This window comes from Vigna radiata, chromosome 11, assembly GCF_000741045.1.
Source record: "Vigna radiata var. radiata cultivar VC1973A chromosome 11, Vradiata_ver6, whole genome shotgun sequence".
NCBI lineage: Eukaryota > Viridiplantae > Streptophyta > Magnoliopsida > Fabales > Fabaceae > Vigna > Vigna radiata.
The window spans coordinates 7,075,650-7,098,173 of NC_028361.1; the positions used below are offsets into that span (position 1 = coordinate 7,075,650).

Consider the following 22,524-nt stretch of genomic DNA (forward strand, 5'->3'; position numbering starts at 1 on the left):
CCATTTATTAAGTAATTTGAAAAGAAAAAAATATATTCAACAGTAAAAATAAGATTGAATCAAACTTATTTAATAAAATATATCACAATTTCAAATTTGAATCATGCAAATGCTCCATTAATGAGCCATGTAAATGCTCTATTAACGTAGAGAGAGAAAGAGAAAGATTGGATAATAGGGAGGTGTAGGGTATTTTTGGAATAAAAGAAAATATGAGGAGGTGTACAATATTTTTGAAATAAATTAAAATAGTGGGGAGGTACAGGTCCCACTTGGGGAGGTGTAGGGAGCAACACCCCTGAAAATTTTATAAGGCTATTGGGCCCTAATTTGACAAGCGAGGCCCATTGACCCAAGGACACTTGAACCTTGGGAGGGGTCCTTTTCTTGCAAGTCAAATTTCATTTCACAGATTCCTCTCTCTCTCTAGAATTGAAACCTTGACCAAACTCAAATGCTCTGCCTTCTCTCTAAAATTCTAGCAGATTGAACCGTTGAATCTCTGTTTTGTTGCAGCAAAATCATTCCTAGTGCGGAGAGCTTCAATTCCCACCGAACAATTTCTTCATTTCATCGGGTAAGTAAATTTTCCCTTTTCTCTTCACTATCTTGACCTAGGGCACCCAATTTTTCTAGTTGCATGTGCTTTTCTTACTTTGTTTTCCCTTCTGCATACGTTCTAACTGTAAAAGGCTGTCTCTATCACCAATTTGGTGATTATTTTTTTGGAATTTATTTTATAAAATATTTGCATGATGAATTTGAACTGATGTGTTTGTGAAACTGTCCTGCAATTTTTAATTTTACTGGATGCCCAAATTGAGACTGTGAAGCTGTGTATAATTATTGTGTGTTTAAATATTCAAATAGTTCATGTGAATTGGATGTATACGAATTGTCTCTGTTGAAATTAATCTATTTTGGTTGAAATTGATCTTGTTAGAGGGTTTGGAGTAAGGGCTCAGTGATAACATGTATATAGGTATTAAATAAGTGTACAAGTACTGTTTCAGAGTATTGTGAGAGGGGGTAAAACATAAAAATTGAGCTATTGAGGTTTAGAGCACAACAAACTAGTTTAGTTAACTTTAATAAATTAATTAAAACTCGTTGAGAGCCTTGGGTAGTGAAGTGAGATTGGGAGCAAACATTCCGTGATAATGAATAATTTAGCAAGCAATTTCATAATTAAAAGAGTATTATAAGTTATTTTTGAGGTAATACGTATCATGATATATATATATATATATATATATATATATATATATATATATATATACACAAAATATATTATATATACTGACACATAATTATATATATATATATATATATATATATATATATATATATATATACACGTAACATATTATATATACTGTAACATAATATTATATAGGTATTTATAAAATATAATTACGTAACACATATAAATTATACTAATATTATATAACATTTTGTATGTTATTATATTTTATTAATATAATATAGTTTTATATATAATAATAGGTTTGTTTATAATATTATAATATGAATGTTGGTTTAATATAAATTAAAAATGTTTGTGCAATGGTCTACTAGAAAATTTATAATAGAAGTATGGTTGAATATAACTATTATAATATAGTTGAAGGGAACATGGTTTTATATCTATACAAGGTTTAGGCATTGGAAATAAATTGTAAAAGATTATGGTATTGATTAACTTAGATTAAATTAGGGAATAGTTATTTTTATAATTTGTGATTGGTGAGTAAGGTATTGTTGAGATTATATATATGTTTATTTTGGCAAAAAGTATATGATTACAAAGTAATGAAAGTACGATCCAAGTGGCAAACTAAGTTTCATGTGTGTAGAATCTTTCGGTGAGATTCTTAGTGTTTTGGAATGAAAATAGGAGCTCAGTCTTGGGGGTTTTCGTGACGCTCCAATGGCCTCTCTTCTCACATAGAGAGGATTGGATCATGTGGTGAGGAGTAGCAGGAGGTCTTAGTCTCGGAGGCTTCCAGTATGCTCCAAGGCGCGGAACAGACTAACCTCGTGAGTGTGGTAGGGTGGGAAACCCAAGTTTCATAAGCCACGACGGGTGCATGACCCGCCATAGCTCGACTCTCATTCTAAAGTCCGGACGAGTCAAGTCTAGAATATAACATGCTAGGCTCTATGTTATAAATTGTCTTGTATGTATTTTACTTGAGTTAAATCTGATATGTATATGTTGCTATAATTGTATGCTTTTTATATAATCAGCTCACCCTTGCATTTGCTTGTTTGTGCCTTGTATGCTTTTTCTTTTGCAATGATCATCCACTTACTTGGATGTGAGCAGATGAGAATGAGGTCTTCCTAGAGAATGTCTTGGAAGGAAATGAAGATGTTGCTGCTTAGACATTCTAGGATTCAATAGCACTATCACGTTCTTGAAACATTTCCAGCTTTATGTATTTTGAGATACTCTAACACTTTAAGTTTCAAATTTTTACTCACTTTGTGAATGACTGTAATCCTTATACTTAAGTACATCTCTCATCTCTAACTGCTTTCTAGTATTGTATGTGATGACCTCTAACTGCTTTCTAGTATTGTATGTGATGACGTCTTATTTTATATACATGAGGTATATTATTGGGATGTCACATTAAGAATACTTATATATTTAATTGTATTTTTTATTTTAAAATATAATTGAATATAAAATGTTTACACAAATTGTTATATATATATATATATATATATATATATATATATATTTAATTAAGTTTGAATTCACGATAAATTTCAAAGATTTTAATATAATTTCTTATAAATTTTTATGGTTCATTAAATAAAATTATATTTTTAACTGAATTTATATTATTTAATTTCTTTTTTAAATAATGTGACTATGTGACTCTTATAATTGGGTGATATTACTGGTCAGTCATCCTTTACTAATGTTGTCACCAATAAAATTACAATATTAAAAACTTATGATTTTCATAATTTTTTAATTTATAAAATTATAGAATTATAATACAATTAAATATATGTATTTAGTCATGCTTAATACCAATTTTTCTCTCTCCAAAATTTTAATATATATTTTTTTTAAAATTTTATAAATCTTATCTTTTATTGGATAATGTAATATATTATTAGGATTTGATTTATTTGTTGTTGATTAAAAATTTAAAATAAAGGTAGATTGATTGTTTATTTATTTATCTTTTATTTCTTTTATTAGAATGCTATTTTTATAGGTTGAATTTATATCGTTTAATTAAAATTTTAACTTGAAAGCTTGTTTACTACAGATATTTTATTATAAGTTATTTAAAATATTAAAATCATCTTAAATAAAATATATTGAACATTTTTTTATGATTTTAAGTAATTTACTTTATAATCTCTGTTTTAAATTTATTTTAATTCGATGTACTTATATATTTGTGGTTATATAAAAGATAATATATAATTTGTGTGTAATGGTTAAAAGAAAATTTATATTAGTATGCTGTAAATATATTTGCGGTTATTTTTTTATTATATTAGTAGTTTATATGTTTTTTTTATATTTTAAAATATAGTTAAAGATAAAATCAGAATACTTATATATTTAATTATATTTTTTATTTTAAAATATAATTGAAGATAAAATAAAACATGTTTACGCAAATTGTTATAAATATATATATATATATATATATATATATATATATGTTTAATTAAGTTTGAATTCACGTATAAATTTGAAAACTTTTAATTTAATTTCTTATAAATTTTTATGGTTCATTAAATAAAATTATATTTTTAATTGAATACATATTATTTAATTTCTTTTTTAATTAATGTAACTATGTGCCCCTTAATTGGGTGATAGTACTGTTTTCCTGTGGGTCACCTTCTACTAATGTTGTCACCAATAAAATTACAATATTAAAAACTTATGGCTTTCATAATTTTTTAATTTTATAAAATTATAGAATTATAATAGAATTAAAAATATGTATTTAGTCATGTTATATACGAATTCGTTGTTTATTAGTCATGCTAAATATATGAATTAGAATTAATCTTGAAATGGTCAAATACGTATTTTTTACCTCTAAGTTTTTATCCTGTACCTCCAAAAAATTAGCATGACTAAATATATATAAAGCAAGGCCCTGATTTTTATTCATAAAAAGAAACTGTTTTGTGTAAGTTAAAATAACGTTGTTGTGTTTCTTTTTTGTTAGAAGAATTAATTTGATTTTTTAAGTACTGAGAATGGTATTAGAAGTTAATCATGTTTAGCGGTTGGGGTGAGTTATTGGTGAAAGCATAAATGAAAAATTGATATTGCAGTGGTTTTTTCTCATGAATATAATTTATCATAAATTTACAAATATAAAAGATAGGCTGGAATAATAAATTTGAAAATTTTCATTTGAGTTTTTTAGAAATTTTTCATGGTTCATGAGTACTCAACAAAATTATATTTTTAAGGGTTAAATATGTTTTTAGTCCCTATACTTTGGGGCGATTTTGGTTTTAGTCCCTCTTTCAAACTATAGTACAATTTAGTCCTTCAACTTTAGAAAACTCTGGTTTTAGTCTTTTTTACCAAATTTTTTTAACTTTATTTGTTGTTTCAAGCACGTTTCATTATAGCATTTGGATTGTTTACACTGTTTGACACATTTTTGCTCCAATGTTAACTGAGAAACGCGCTTGAAACAAACACTGTTTGACACATTTTTGCTCCAATGTTAACTGAGAAACGCGCTTGAAACAACAAATAAAGTTAAAAAAATTTGGTAAAAAAAGACTAAAACCAGAATTTTCTAAAGTTGAAGGACTAAATTGTACTATAGTTTGAAAGAGGGACTAAAACCAAAATCGCCCCAAAGTATAGGGACTAAAAATATATTTAACCCTATTTTTAATTGAATTTTATTAAAAAAAGTATATTAGAATCTTCCAGAAACTAATATGCACAAAAAGTAACATATAAAAAACCAAAAGCATAGTATTAAAGAACTTTAACCTATATATCAAATAAATTTAGTTCAGATCAATTTAAAAAGTCATCACTATATATAAGGAAAATATTCTAGAAAAAACGTTATTTTGTATCAAATTCAAATAATCATTATGTTTGAATTATTAACAACCATGACTCTAAGCTTACTCAATTAAACACAAATTAAATTGAAATTTTTAAAGAATAAGAGATCAAATCTAAAAGCTTATATGAATAACCATAAATGATACTTTAATAAAATAAAGACAGACTTCATTATATTTTTTTATGCTAAAATTAAATCGTAAGCAACACTACAATAAATACACATTTAGTGAAACAACAAATGATAATATTACTTAGTTTCACTAACAAAGACGTCTACAAAACATGTAACATCCATATATATTTATTAAGTATTTCTTCTACAAAATGTTTTTAAAAAATAAATAAATAAATCACAAGTGGTCAAAGAAACTTTTTGGTGATTGAAAGAATAAATGGCCAAAACAACTTTTAGTGATGGTCGATTAAAAAACTAAAATAATTAAATAAAAAAATAATTAAAAAATCATTTATGACCTATAAATGGACAAGGGAAATGCTTAAGAAACCAAGTTAAGAAAAGAGAGAAGAAAATTAAGAAGGAGAGGAGAGAAGAAAGAAAGTTTTAGTTTTTAGTTTACAAAAAGAGTAGAGATTCTGAAAGGTTAATGTGAATCATCTTCGACTAAGAAAAGAATTATGGAAAAAAAAAAGGTGAGGGAAACTAACATTTATAGGGTTTTATATTGATGATATAATGTTATTATGTAACTATCCGTATTTTTGAATTTCTTTCCTAAAAGTCTACTAAACAAGCTTTCAATTTATTTCATAAGCAAAATCTCCAATTAAATTACAATGAAATTCTTTTTCTAGATCTTGAACAAATTATACATATAATGTTAAGTTGTTGTGTAATATATTTAATAAATTGATATGAAAATTTGTGATGAATTCATTTTATTGGCTATGAATCTATGAATCTGAACATGGTACGAGTCTTGTGGAGAGACTTTGTAGTGACATTTTATTAGTGTACACGTTGAAGTTGGGAGTCCTAGGAGGTTATTCTGATATTCTAATAGACATCTAATCTCAAGTAGAGAAAGATGAGTTATGTGGTGAGAGGGGTAGAAGGTCTTAGTCCATGGGCCAGTTTTGGATATAGGCGTTAACGGGCTAACCTTGTGGAGGGCGTGGTGTATGTATTGGTGATTTGTTTGTAAAAAGTAGTAAGGAACCCCATAAGTGCAAGACCTCTCATGATTTCACATCAACCTTTAATCCGAATGGTTGAGTCTAATATTATTATTGTATGATAGAGTGATTGAGTCCAATATGATTATTGCATGACAATATAATTATTGTTATGTGTAAATATTTATAAATATTTTATGAATGATCTTGTATACGTTAGCTCATCCTTACTTGTTTTTGTTTGTATTGGCAATTATGCTTGTGAGATTATCTAACGTGCGAGAGTAGATGAGGGAATAACGTCTAATCAGTGCAAGTGAAGAGAGAAAAAAAAGAATAGTAGAGAAGAGTTATTTTCTAAAGTGAGCTCCTTTGTATTTCCTTGTGGACGATTGTATTAATGATGCAATATATTAATTATGAAATATTAAATGTGAGGAAAATGGGATGTTACATTAATGGTATTATAGAGGTTCGTCATTAGGATGACCTAAGGGTTATGTGTTTATCCTACAAACCTATATAATAAATCATACTAACGATAATTCTCTATGTGAACAGAATAATGATACCTAGACCACCTACCCCTCCAACCTCTGATATGCCTAGCTTGGCAAGGGCTTTAAAATCCATTGCATCGACTCTTTAACAGCAGGGCACCACATTAATGCAACAATGTTAAGTGTCTAAATTTCCTTATTTTTCTATGTTAATATTACTTTTTTAGGATAGTTTAGCTTTTAATTTTCTAGAATTAGGTTAGTTTAGTATTTTTTCTTTAATTGTTAAAATAGTGTTAATTTCACCTTTTTAGTTAAATAAAATAGGTTTGTTAAATAATTAGGTATTTTCTCTTTTAGAAAAATATTCATAAAATTAAAATAAATGTTTTTTTTAGGCTTTTATATTTTCTTTTTGCTGTTTAATTTTTCATTTCTTTCTTTTTGCAGATTTGCCCTTGGAAAAATGGGCCAAGCCACATTTGAATCAGCACTGAATGGAGAAGTCACTTTTGGACCGCTGTTTCTGCACTGCATTGTTGCTGCCTTTGCAAATGGATTGGGCTGGATGGGCTGAAGTTCCTTTTAGGAGACTTAATGAAACACACTGTTTTGATGTGCTGATGCAAAAGAGGGGTCTTCTAATGTGTGTTCATTTGTGCGCAGAGAAGCTAGAGCAAATTTAGGATTCTTCCCCGATTCTTTCAACCCTCGAGATAGGGTTCTTCCAATAGAGTGAAGAAGCGTTGCAGCAACTCTGGACGCGAGCTTCAAAGGCCCAATGGAAGTAGGCCCAAGCTGATCGGAATTAAATCGGAAGCAAGGCATCTTGATCAGAAGCTTGCAATCCTAACCAGAAGCAGCGTGAACGGAGGATGAAGGCAAAGAAAATAATCCAAGGCCCAAAAGGATGATCGGCCCAAATGCGTGACCAGAAGATGTTGATCGGACCGGTGTCAGTTGGAGAACGAAGTAAAGCTGTCGCGATCAAGAGTTAGTTGAAGATGATTCTAGAGGCTTGGTTCGTTTTCAGATTCTTCCCCTTTTCCCCTTTTCTTTTTCTTTTCTGTTTTGGATTTTTCCCTATAAAAAGGGAGTTTTGTAATAAGAATAGTACGTGCATTGGGTGACAGACTTTGCACTTAGCTTAGGTTTTTCGCTTTCTCGTGCTCTAGTTTAGATTTCAAAGCTTTCGTAGAATAGATACACCGTTCTTCGAAACTGGATTTTGTGGAGGGTTCTCGCGTGGGTGACAGGCCGTGAGGTTCCCTTTGTGATTTTCGGTACAATTTTTGTATTCCAATTCTTCAATTTTCAAATACAATTCAGTTCTTTTATCCTCTTTGCACAATTTTATGATTCATGTTCTTTTAATTTTGATTCACGCACATGACTTTACTTTTCCCTGCCTTATCATTCAGCAATTTTACATTTCAGTTTTATATTCTGAGTTGCTTTAGGATTGTTCATTGCTCCTTTATGCTTTTGGCATTTGATTTGGTTATTGCATGATTAGGAATTGTATTTTAGGAAGTTTGTTCCATTGTTGTTTGATTAGTTTGATTTGGGCATTTCAATTCTGATTTTGGGTGTTATTAGATTTTCAAATTTTCTTTCATAGTTACTGTTTTAATTTCTTTCTTAGCATTCATTCCCATGATAGTCCTTATTGTTCATTCACTTAGTTAATTACCAAATTAGGATTTCCTTCATATTACTTGAATTTTAGATTGTGAATTCTGTTTTAGTTTCTTTTTAGTTTTTAAGAATCTTTTAATTGCATTAGCTTAGTCTTGTTAATACAGATTGCATTAGTTACCATAATATAGGATAGATATCATGCATTATTTTCTTTCTACTTTTCCATTAGTTTTACTTAGATTTTAATTCTTTTAGTTTCTCTTTTTAGATTTTAGTTTCATATTTTCTTTCCCCACCTAGTCTTAGTAAATACATAATTAGGTATAATTCTACATTTCTAAAACTTAACAAGAACAAGTCCTTGGATTAGACCCTAGGTTACCCCTATACTACATTAGTGGGGAATTTAGGTTTGTTGAGCTTTAATGCGACTAAAATGCCTTTCAACAAACAACACGATATGGCTCTACAACAATTGAAAGGGGCTAGCCTAAATTCTAAAGTTAGCCAACAACAACATGTGGAAGCTTTAAGACAATTAGTTGAAAATGGGGCATCTACCGAACCGTCTCAAGCTCCACCTCATATAAGGTTCAGAAGTGGACCTTAGAAAACTTTTTACAACACCACCCATTTACTTTCAACAGGAGGACGAGTTCGGACGAGGCTGATCAATGGATCAGAAAAATGGAAAGAATCTTCGATGCTAAAAGGTGACCACTTGAGACTAGACTAGCGCACATGGTGTACTAACTGTTCAACGAAGCAATGCACTGATGGGACAATATGAAGCTAATGTTAGAGGAAGGCGACAAAGTTATAACTTGAGAACTTTTCAAGAAAAAGTTTTATGCTGAGTATTCTTCAGACAACGTAAGACGTGCCAAGGAAGTCGAGTTCTTGTAGAGTGTATGGAACTGACCTTACAAAAGACCTCAATCTTAGAGATTTCAAGGAAATCCTCATTAGTTGCACCTCCAACGGAAAAGAATCCAATGTTACGTTTGTGGAGGACCTCATATGAAGAACGTTTTTCCACAAGTTACTATACGGGACAAATGTTTTCTTTGCATTACATAATGACATTTTTCTAGAGATTGTCCCTTTCGAAAAATGGAAATAGCTCAACCTCAACAACTGCTCCAACAGAGAAGGATTGGTGATAGGCCACAAGCTACTGGAAGGGTCTACGCCTTGACGAGAGCTGAAGCTGCTAAATTAGGTAATCTCATTATTGGTTGTTGTATGAAAGCAAATAGAAATCTGAATGTGTTCTTTGATTCTGGAGCGACACACTCCTTTTTGTTTGAAACTCTTATTCAAGAGTTGAACCTACCAGTAAGAGAGTTGTAGTATAATCTTATGGTATCTATTACAACCTCTAGTTTGATCAAAACGTCGAATATGTGTCCTCAATGCCCAATAGTTGTAGAAGGACGTAAATTCAAAGTACATCTCATATCCTTACCCCTGCAAGGTCTAAATGTAATCTTAGCAATTGATTGGTACCTGTCAAAGGTATCCTTATAGACTATAGTGAGAAGAAGTTGGTTTTTCCTAACTTTGAAGAATCAGAATTGTTTTCATTGCAACAAGTGTTGCATGAAGTCAAAGAAGGATATATGTGTTTCATTATCTTAACTCATACGCAAGTTGAGAGAAATGAGCAAAATCTTGATATTCCCATAATTAATAAGTTTGATTATGTGTTTCTAGAGGAAGTGTCAGGATTGTTTCCTCAAAGAGAAGTAGAATTCTCCAATAACTTAGTAACCGGAGTTGGGCCAATATCAATAACTCCATATCGAATGGCCCCAACAGAGTTGGTTGAGTTGAAGAAGCATATTAAAGAGTTATTGGAGAAATAATTTATCTGACCAAATGTATCACTATGGAGAGCACCAATGTTGTTGGTGAAAAAGAATGATGGTAGCTCTAAATTATGTGTCACTACAGGCAGTTGAAAAAGCTAACCATCAAGAATAAGTAGCCTCTTCCTAGGTTGATGACTTGATGGATGAATTACATGGAGCTCAAGTGTTCTCAAAGATAGATCTGAGGTCTGGATATCATCAAATTTTGGTTAAGGCAAATGATGTGCAGAAGACTGCTTTTAGATCTAGATATGAGAACTACGAGTATGTAGTATTGTCATTCAGAGAAATTAATGCTCCAACATTGTTCATGGAGTACATGAAAAAAATATTTTGACCTTTCCTAGATAAGTTTGTCATAGTCTTTATAAATGACAAATTTATCTACTCCAAAACTCGACAAGAACATGTTAAACACTTGAGGATTGTGCTTCGGATCTTGAGGGAAAATAAATTATACGCAAAGTTGTCAAAGTGCGAGTTTTAGATGCATGAGGTGCAATTCTTTAGACATGTTATATCAGCTCAAGGCATAGCGGTAGATCCAGCCAAAGTTAAGGTAGTGTTGTAGTGGGAGAGGCCAAAGACTATAACAGAAATAAGGAGTTTTATTGGTTTAGTTAATTACTGTAGAAGATTTATAGAAGGCTTCTCTAACATAGTAGTGCCTTTAAAACAACTAACTCGCAAAGATCAACCATTTGTCTGGACGGACAAGTGTGAGAAGAGCTTCTTAGAGCTAAAACAAAGGTTGACGAGTGCATCGGTGTTGGTAATCCCTAACCCAAGTAAATCCTTTGAGGTTTACTATACATTAGGGGTTAAGTTGTGTGCTCATGAAAGAAATAAAGGTAATGACTTATGCTTTAAGACAACTAAAGGTTCATGAGAAGAATTATCCTACTCATGATTTGGAGTTGGCAGCGGTGGTGCTCTCTCTGAAGATTTAGGGACACTATTTTTATGGTATCCAATTTCAAGTATTCAACAATCACAAAAGTTTAAAGTACTTATTTGATCAGAAAGAGTTGAATATGAGAAAAAGGCGATAGGTGAAATTCTTGAAGGATTATAACTTTGAACTTTTGCAACATCCAGGAAAAGCAAATGTGGTAGTTGATGCTATAAGTAGGAAGATAGTGCATGTTTCACACATGATGATCAAAGAACTAGAGTTGGTGGAGAAGTTTAGAGATTTGAAGCTGCAAATGGAGTTTGGAGAAGATATCATTAGATGTAGTAGTCTAACTATATCTAATGACTTTTTAAGTTGAATCAAGAAGAAACAGTTGTTGGACCCTAGCCTACAAAAGGCAGCAGAATTGACCGGAACAGAACAGGCTAAGGAATTTAGGATAGGATCTCATGATGTGTTAAGATTTAAAAGTGGAGTGTGTGTACCAGACAATGCGGAGATAAAAAGGTTAATCCTTAAAGAAGGACACAAGAGTCATTTTAACATGCATCCAAGCATGACTAAAATATATCAAGATCTTTAGGAGTTCTTTTGGTGGCATAGAATGAAGAATGAAGTAGAGCAGTTTGTAGCAGCCTGTTTAACGTATTAGAAAGCAAAAGTGGAGCATCAGAGACCTAGAGGAATGTTGCAGGAATTGGACATACCAGAGTGGAAATGGGGTAGCATTGTCTTGCATTTTGTTACCCATTTACCACGAATGGTGAGAGGTCATAATGCTATTTGGGTCATCATAAATCGATTGACAAAAAGTGCTCATTTCTTAGTAGTAAATATGAGGATGTCAATGGCTAAACTGGCACGATTGTACATAAAAGAGATAGTAAGATTGCACGGTTTGCCTTTGAGCATTGTGTCAGATAGAGACCCAAGGTTCACTTCTAGTTTCAAGCAAACTCTCGAGGAAGCTATAGGTAACAGGTTACGAAGGAGTTTTGCCTATCATCCTCAAACCAATGGACAATCTGAAAGAACTATCTAGTTGTTAAAATATCTATTGAGAACCTGTGTATAGGATCATCGGGGTAGTTGGGATGAAATACTTCCTCTAATAGAATTTACTTATAATAACAACTTTCAGGAAAGTATAGATATGACACCATTTGAGGCTCTGTATGGCAGACGATGTTGAACTCCGTTGTGCTGATATTAATTAGGATAGTGAAACATTTTTAGTAGGACCTGAGTTACTACATCAAACCATTGACAAAGTAAAATTGATACGAGAAAGAATGAAGGCTTCTTAGAGTAGGCAGAAGTCGCATGCTGATCAAGGAAGAAGACTGTTGGAGTTTGTAGTTGGGGATCATGTCTACTTGTGGGTGACTTCACCCACTAGTGTGTATAAAAGACCATCAAACGAAGTAGCTTGGGGGAAAGACAATCAACTTAGTCAAAATGATTTGGGATAAGAGAACAAGTGACTCTACATGGGAACTAGAAAAAGATATGAAGTGGTCATACCCGCATCTGTTTTCTTGAAGCGTTGAATTTTTTAGGTCGAAAATTTTTGTTATTTGGAAGAATGTAAGACGTGTGTATTTTACCTTAATGAATAGTAGTACTTCTTCCAAAAAAAATTAAAATATATATATATATATATATATATAAATAAATAAAAAAAACACAAGTGGAAAAAGAAACTTTCAATGATTGAAGGAGCAAATGACCAAAACAACTTTCGGTGGTGGTAGATTAAAAAACTAAAATAATTAAATAATCAGAATAATAATTAAGAAAAAGGCTATTTATGGCCTATAAATAGTTAAGGGGAGAGTGCTTCAGAAACCAAGTTAGGAAAGGAGAGAAGTACATTGAGAGGGGTATCTTTGTATTTTTGTAAACTCTTTCAATTTATAGTGGATTCCCTTCAACTAATGTTGTTGAAGGAGGACTCGATGTAGACTTGGGATTAGCCAAACCAGTATAGATTGCCTGTGTTGATCTTTCTCTTTACTTTTTCTCTTTTATTGTTGATTCATCACTTCTTATTTTATTGATTTCAAGAAAACCAAAGATTTTACAAAACTTTTGAAAATATTAATTTTTTAAGGTAAAATTCAATTCACCCCTCTCTTGGCTTAAGATATAAGACACTACTTTTCTAACATGGAGAATGATGAGTTATATGATGGGAGAGGTAGAAGATCCTAATCTATAGACCGGTTTCGGAGATAGAAGTTAACCAGAAAACCTTGTAAAAGGTATGATGCATGTATTAGTGAAGAAATTTAAGAAAATTGAACAACTAAATAAATTAAATTTAACTCTTCATGGTGTGAGCAAATTCAATCAAATTAAAAGACTCTAAATTATTTTCAAACTGTTTAAACTATTTCAATTATTTGAATTATTACTGATAAATATTTTATTTTAGAGTATATTTCTAATTTCATAATTTGTATAAGTTTAGTTTTGCATACGTAATTTATTTTTTAAATATTAAATTAATATGTAACATAATTTAGTTCAATTAACTAATTTTTAACAAGTTTAAGAACAACTATAAAAATTACATAAATGGAGAAAATGGTGATGTCAATAATAATTGTTACAATACTTATGATGATAATATTACATTGATGTGAGTGAATTAAAAATGGTAATAGTTAGAATAAAAGCACTAGTGATTGAAGGAGTAATAATTATGCAATCCAGATTTTGGCCAATGTACATGTTTATTGAAAAATAGATTTCAAATTATACAATAAATTTTCATTTTAAATATATATAACCCAAAATATGAATTTGTATTTTGGATAGTACATTTCGTAATAATCTAAAACTGAAAATGAAAACTCAAATAAACTTGAAATTTTTAAATTTACAAGAATGTCATGTTAAAATTATGAAGTACAAGAAAAAAAACTGTCCGAGACCGAATGAACAGACTAAACCCATAAAGCTTTGGTCCAATCATTATTGGACTTATTTGACAGAATAGTTTATAATTGTTTTCCTTTTAACTTTAATACAATTGTAAAAGAATAAACACGTCCTGCAAAAATTGCCTTGTTATATATTCTTTCTACACAGGAGTAAATGAGCTTATATATTTTTTTAAAATATATATACAATACATAATAGTCTTATATTGTTAGAAATTGAGATATAAGACAATTTAATTTTTCTTTTTTTATTTTTTAAGATAAATTTTAAAAATTGTGTAACAGAGTTTTATCCTCTGCTACACAAAATATTTTTGAAAGAATAAAATTATAACAAAATTTCACATGTAATGTGGTTCAACAGACTTGAAATCAAATTAAGAATTTTCACTATGTTTCATCCATTTAATTTCATTTTCCATCTTTCTAATTCATGACATTGGAACAAAGGATAAATGCTTTAGGTGCTTATAATTAAGAGTTAGAAGACATCAAACAGTGAGATATTACACAAAAGATAACTACACCTATTTCTGACATTATTTTCTTTAGTACTATTTTTAATTAAACCTAGAATTTGATTTAAATAGTTTGCATAGGTGATTGAAGTATCTTACCTACAATTATCTTTTTACCAATATTTTATAATCTTAGGTACATCAATGGCTCAAACCGGAATTATTTTCGATAATTATAAAATTACTTTTAATAGTTAAAAGATCATAAGAGAAAAATTAATTGTGATGCTAAAAAGTAAAATAAAACAAAACAAAGACGATTCAAATAATTCTATAAGTTCTTACAGCATATATTTAGATAAACCAGTTTTTCACTGATTCGTATTAATTTCATGAGTTCGAAGAGTCAAATCCGGTCCGGGTTTTTTTTTTTCCAGAACCTTGAATTTTTACCAGAAAATGTAGTGTTCTTTTACAGTTTTTCCATTTTTAGATCTTTCATTTTAATAAAGTAATAAGTACAGAACTATTGCGTAAAGTAGCAGCAAAAACACACTCTAAAAGTTGGGAATTCGAATCTGTACACTGAAATTATAAATCAAACAACAAATACAATTCAAAACTTATTACAGAATAGAATTTAAAAAAGCCCATTGAAAATTCTGATTCATTCAAATTCAATGCCTGCAATACACCAACACTAGACATACAGACAATAATTTTTCCTTCCATCAAACTTTGTTGCAGTAAATCAGTTCAATATATGTCTCAATTTTCATCCTCATTTGATTTCTTTATTCAGAAGTAAACAACTGTAAAGTGCAATGAAAACATTACCTAGCCGACACAAATTTGAATATCAAACATGGCAGAAGAAAGCGTACCTAACTACAGAGAGCAAAAACCTGACAACATATTCGACCCTTTCGGCGTATACCAGACAAATACTTAGATAAAAGCTAGTGCACAAAAAGTAGAATTTTGAGCATCACACCCAAACTTGGATGCAATGGTTTGTGTGATTATGATTATGCAATTCAAACCACTGACTGAGGTTCCTTCAAGCATGCTTGGCCTGAAAATCCTTCATGAAAGCTACCAACTTCTCAACCCCAGCCAAGGGCATGGCATTGTAAATGGAAGCCCTTATTCCTCCCACTGACCTGTGTCCCTTCAGCTGAACCATCTTCTCCTTAGCAGCCTCCTTGACGAACTCACCCTCCAACTCTGATTTCTCCAAAGTGAATGGCACGTTCATCAATGACCTCACAGACTTCTCAACAGGGCACTTATAGAACCCTTTGCTCTCATCAATTGTACTGTACAGAATCTCAGCCTTCTTCTTATTATTCTTTTCAACCTCCACCAACCCCCCTTGCTCCAACAAATGCTCAAACACCAACCCGCATATGTAGATCCCGTAACAGGGAGGGGTGTTGTAGAGTGAATTGTTATCATCGTGGATCTTGAAATCAAGCATCACAGGAGTGAGACCCTGAGCATTCCCAATGAGGTCCTTCCTGATGATCACAATGGTCACACCAGAGGGCCCCACATTCTTCTGGACGCCGGCATAGATAACACCGAACTTTGACACATCCACAGGCTTGGAGCAGAAATTTGATGACATATCAGCAACCAAAACACCACTCTGAGGAACAGGGTACTCCTTGTACTCAACCCCGTGAATGGTCTCATTGGCACAAATATGCAAATACCTAGAACCCGGATTCTGCTGCAAATCGCCAAAAGACGGAACCTTTGTGTACTTTTCGGATTTCCCAGACCAGATCACGTTGGGTTTGCAGTACTTCTGCGCCTCCTTGGCGGCCTTGTCGCTCCAGGAGCCAGTGACGATGTAGTCGACGGGGTCGTCAGGGGAGCAGAGGTTGAGCGGCAAGGCTGCGAATTGGGTTGTGGCGCCGCCCTGGAGGAAGAGGACGGAATACTCCGGCGGGATCTGGAGGAGGGTGCGGAGATCTGATTCGGCCTTTTGGATTATGGAGAGAAACTCCTTGCCGCGGTGGCTCATTTCCAAAACGCTCATGCCGGATCCGCCCCAGTTGTAGAGCTCGGATTGGGCACGGAGGAGGACCTTTTCCGGGAGGGTGGCAGGGCCGGCGGCGAAGTTGAAGACGCGATCTTGGGCGTGGGTGAGGGGTGGGGGTTGGGTGTGGAGCTGGGTGGCGCATTTAACTGATGCTGGTTTGAAGGAGGTGGAGCGAGGGGAGGAGAGGCGGAAAGGGGTGGTGCGGGTTTGGAAGAGAGCGGTGTGAGGAGAAGTTGCCATTGACATGGTTACGTGGATGACGAAGAAGAAAATTAGTCTTTTGAGTTTGGTTTTCTTTGAAATGGAGAATGGTGTTTGAGGCAAAGATCTAAAGAAGGAGAAGCGAGCATTTATAGTGAGTCCCACATTGGGCATGTATTTCTTAGATTTCATTCACTATTTGATTTTCTTTTTCTTTTTTAACTTGACAAGAAAAGTGTATAGCATCAATTTTCTTTTATTTTTATAAAAATTGTTCATTTTTTCCTCGTCATTTATTTTATTTTCAGATATGTAAGATGCAATTTTAATTTCTTATGTTTTAAACTTTATCATAGAATTGGGAACACAATGAACTTTATGCATTAGATACGTTTTAAATTAGTTGCCTAAGACATCTTTTTGATTCATGTTCTTGTGTGTTTATTAAACTTAAAAATTTCAATGCATATATATTTCTATTTTTTAGTGTTTGTATGCCTATGTTTCACATGATATCTACTATATTTTTGGTCATTTTTATTCAACATTGATGTGGTTTCTTAAAATTTATATAAATAATATAATGAGACAATTTGTATGGCTTTAATAAGTAAGAAAAAAAATATATGCTCCAAATTGAAAATAAGTACTGTTTCAATAAGACAATAATAAATCAAATTTCAGAGTTAAAAGACTAAAATAAATAATTTTAAAAAATAATTTTTTTAAAAATACAAAAATATAATGAATATATTATTATGTTATTATGTGTATTTTTTTAATACATATAACTTTGGGTAAATACAGTGTAAAAATTCATGTCACTGTTAATGCATACGTTATCTTCTGTTCTATAATATTTATTTATAATAATCTTTTCATCTCTTTTAACGTTTATCTTACTATTTTTTTGTATTTTGTTTTTACTCTCTCTTTTTTTAATAATTAAAATAAGCAAGTTTGTTGCTCATAACATGGGTGATAAAGAAGATGTCAAAATCGTATCCACGAGTGCAATGCAATTTGCGAAAGATGCTTTGGGTTGGTGGCGAAAAGTTGGTGTAATTATGTAATTGGAGACAAGGAGAGGAAGTGAGAGGTATCATTTGTGTTAATAACTAGGGACGACAAATATAGTTGTTTTTTCTTTTAACTTTGTGTTTTAATTGAAAATTTATATTTGATTAGACGTAAAGACTTATATAAAATAGTATTTTAAGATTGATAATATTTTTGAAATATTTTAATATAAAAAAAGTTATAAATAAGTTTTATTATTTTAAAAAATGTAATCTTTTTAGAAATTATTTTATTTTAAATATTTTTTCTCTTTAGATTATTTTATTTTTTATTATTCTATTTGAATATTTGAGGTCACTAAAGTGATCATCTCAATAAATTTTTCAAATTTAATCTATCAGTTTGAGTAAGTATTTTTTTTTTCTTTTTTCTAAATATAGTTATTATTCTTGCATGTAAGTCTTTGTGTCTTGTATGTAGTGGTAAAATATTCAATGAAATTTTCTGTTTACATGTGATTATATCAGTATGATTTGATACTATTTTTGATGTTTTTACGTGTAAACAGACTATTAAGTGAAATTGGAAGTGTTGAATTGTCTAAAAACATTTTGAACAATTTGGCAAGGGAAAAGATGTCACACCCCATTTAATACCCTCTTTAATGGGGTATACTTGTCAAAACCCTTTCAGCTTCCTCATGTGGGTGGGAGACAAAATCTGTCGTGCATTTAATTCCCCGCCCTCGGTAGACGTGTGGCTGCAAAGTGAATGTGAATTTCCAGATAATGGAAGTCATGTGGCAGAGAGGGAGTGAACCGAACGTCCATTTGGTGGCTGTATTTAAAGTGAGATTTTTGAATCTGGCACCACTTTCTCATGCAACCTTTCTTCTTCCTCAAACTCAACTTTCCAGAACCTCCATTTTCTCCTCCTTCTCTCTATACCTTACCAACTTCTCTCTAGAATTCTAACCTATTCTCCTCCTCCGATCATACTTCTCCTTTCAGATTAATTACTCTCGGCGTCAAGACCTTCACTTTACACCGATCAGACTTCCATTCTGAACTGGTAAGTAATTTTGTCCTTTGAAGTTCTTTGTCTTCCTTGCATGCAAGAATCGTGCCATGCTTGCATGTGTTTGTTAATTCATTCTCTGAATCCATTTTGTGTATTTGATGTAATGGTGGATACCTTTCTCCGATAAGACCTTGGACCTTGAAACCCATAGAAGTAGTTGTTGCCCAAGACTTAGAAGTTTAGCTGGATTTTAGAGGTAAGGGAAGCTTATAAGATTTAATTATGATTTCCTTGTATGGTTTGGATGCATGAGTTCATGTATGTTTGATGATTGAATTGGTATCTTGGAATATTGTATGTTGTTGCATGAATTGTTTGATATTGATTATGCACTTAGAGAAATGTATGAAACTTAGAAATTATGAGATCTGTGATCGAAGGTCATTAGGACCGTTCCGTCCTCCCCTTTAAACCGTTCGGTCTTGACTGAAGTCAGTTGATGACCGATTGGTCTTGTGAGGCTTACATTGTTTGCTATCTACTTTGACTAATCTGGTTCTTTAATAAGTCAAGGGAGTCTTTCCCTCTCGGTTTTAGTATATAACATATGTTTAAGAACGCTCGGTTATAAACTGAGTGTTCGGTCATACAAGTGTTCGGTCTTAGACTGACACTTAACTTATGAAGCATTCAGTTTCATATTATTATTACTAATCCAAAGAACGTTCGGTCATGTAAAGCACTCAGTCATAGATCTAGTGCTCGGTCTTTCGAAATACTTAGTCATAAACTAGTATTGTTACGATTGAAAGTACTCGGTCTTACACCAAGTGCTCGGTCATAGACTAGCCTTTGGTTATTTTAGTGCTCGGTCTTACACCAGCACCTGATCCTTAAAGTACTCGGTTTATAATATTAATTATTTGTGAAAGTGCTCGGTCTTATACTGACACTTGTTTCCCCCAAAGAGTGTTCGGTCTTGTACTGACACTCGGTCTATTGAAGAGAACTTTGTTACTCCAAAAACGTTCGATCTGATTGCTATAGTACTCAGTCACATCAAAGTTTAACTCAGTTGTTGAGCGTTCGGTCATCTTCACAAATCCTTTATCAGTTTTGGTTTGCTTTGGATAGTTCTCAAGCTTTCTTTGTGTTAGACCGTTCAGTTAAGTATTGTTGATACTCCATTCTCCCTTTATTGTTAGACCGTTCGGTCATTCTCTTCATCTTGTATATTCTTCTGAATGTGATGGTATGTGCTCTTTTAAATTGGGTGAATTTGGTTAAGTAAGAGAATTCCATTGGAGGAATGTCTCTCGATTGATTATGGTTGGTAAAGTATGAACATGGTCAGACTCTGCTGTCGTCCTGATCCTGATATTCCGTGATGACATTTTCTCATGTAGAGGAAGGTTATTCATGTGTGGGAATAGTAGGAAGTCCGTGGTCATAAGACCAGATGATCGTTGTAGGACTAATCTCGGGTGGCAGCTGATGAGTATGCCAGCTACTACACCACACCGGGTGCTAGGGACGTCGAGCTACATGGTTCATACAGTCCGGACAGTGTCAAGTGGTTGGTCATGATAGAGGAACGTTCGGTTTTTATAGCTATGCATGAGTGAGGATTTTATGAATGAAAGGTTATTTGTACTGTTTGTTTTTTTTTTTTATGTTTATATGTATACTGGATGATTAATTAAATATACGTAAGCTTACCCTTATCTGTTCTGTCTTTGTCTATGTTGTCGTTCGATATTTGACCGTTCGGTTTGTTCTCTTCACTGCGATGATCATCCTTTGGGTGTGAGCAGAAGACGTTGTTGAAGATACTCTAGAGGATGCACTGCAGGTCGACCAACCTTTAGATATTGTACCGGAGAGTAGTGCAGGATCGTCCGGTCCTTAGCTTAGTTTTCTTTTTCTGGTATTAATGTAATACCGTTCGGTTATTTATTTTGTGAAACCGTTCGGCCTAACATTTTGTATCACCGTTCGGTCTTAGTGAACCCTTGACCGTTCAATATTATTTGTATGTTTTGTTTCTTGTAAATGGTTCAAATTTTATGTGCAGTTTATGTTCCTTTTCTCTTTACTTGCTCACTCATCACTGTTCTCCTTTATTGTTTATGTTAACTCCTAGAATAAATTATAGTTTTTGGTTATATATTTATTGGGATATTTAAAAAAAGCTAATTTTTGTTTTTAAGTAATTTTTTTCAATTGATTTTAGTGCATAATATGAATTGGTACTGTCATGATTTAATTAATGTTTTATGATCTTTGAAATGTTTGATAGTGTGAATTAGTTAAAAGAATGTCAAATTTTACATATTAAACTAAACAAAGGGATTTTTCCACAAACTAAGATGGTGTTAAATGCCACTTAGATGTGACTTCTCTGAGTTAGGTGATTGTACACCTAAAAATATACGTTTAAGATTGAATGTTTTAAACTTACTTTAATTCATAAATTTTTTGATTTATTTATAGATTAAAAGTTTAAATTAAATCAAATTCCAGTTAAAATATGAATTCATATTAAATTATAGATTTTTTTTATAGTCGTAAACATATAATCAGTTTATAATATTTATTTATGTATACTTATTTTGCGTTTAATAATTTATCATTCTTTTATTGTTTGAAAATATTATCATTATATTTGGTACATATCCACGTAAGATTGTAAATCACCAAATTGAAATTGTAAAAGTTTAATAAAATCCATATATTTTTTTTATTACTTTTAAGGCATACTCTACTTTCAACGAAGTACTGTGTTTTTAAAAATATTTATTTTGTATATTTTAATTTGGTATTTTATGTTTTGAAAAATATTTTATTTTATTTTATTTTTAATTAAAAAGTTAAATAGATTAATAATATATGTAAGTCAGCCTTGATGACCTATTTAACATTTTTTTTATATTAAAAAGGACCGATAAAAGTTTGTAAGAATATGAAGCATCATAGTAAATTTTAAAAACTTAATATGGTAAAAGAGAAAACAAAATAGGTAACATTTAGCCATAACATTATGTATTAATAAATTAAATAAATAGATTTTATCTTTGCATCTTTTCAGATTAACCTTAGTTAAATTTAAATTGATGTAATCGAAATGGAAATAATTCTTTTTAACAACATTTTGATAATGTATGCGTGACAGTTTGTGATTGATTCGTTTTAAATATCTTTTTAAACATAAATTTAAATAAACCAATAAAATAATGACACGTGTTTTATTGTTAAAAAAAATTGTCAAAATATCACTATCTAATCAAAATTTTATAATATTCCATGTAGTTAACTCTCCTAGATATTTTATTTTCAGTTCATAACATAACTTTTCTACTTTTTTGTTGGACCTTTTTCAATTCAATTCAATTTTGTATTCTTCACTTTTAAAAATATGCGACTTTCTATGAAAGATCGAAACTGATGTGCATATGCAAGATGGTTGGTTGACGGGTCACTACCCAAACATCTCACTCAAACCATTGTTTTAGTCACAAGAAAAATATTTTTTAAATGCAAAACTTTATATAACATTTTACCAAGGGATGTCTAATTAATATGTTAGGTTGGATTTTCATTATGTTTTAAAAAAAAGTCAAATTAAATTAATTTCATTTTGTTTCATTTTAATATAAGTGGAGAGGAGTGT

General features: G+C 31.5%; 1 protein-coding gene across 1 annotated transcript; it reads right to left on the reverse strand.

The window, feature by feature from the left end:
* Window positions 1–15,216: 15,216 nt before the first annotated feature.
* Window positions 15,217–16,946, reverse strand: LOC106776308 (phosphoserine aminotransferase 1, chloroplastic). The gene has a single exon (XM_014663714.2). The coding sequence runs from the start codon at window positions 16,857–16,859 to the stop codon at window positions 15,624–15,626; it is 1,236 nt and encodes a 411-aa protein (XP_014519200.1). The 5' UTR covers window positions 16,860–16,946; the 3' UTR covers window positions 15,217–15,623.
* Window positions 16,947–22,524: the final 5,578 nt, after the last annotated feature.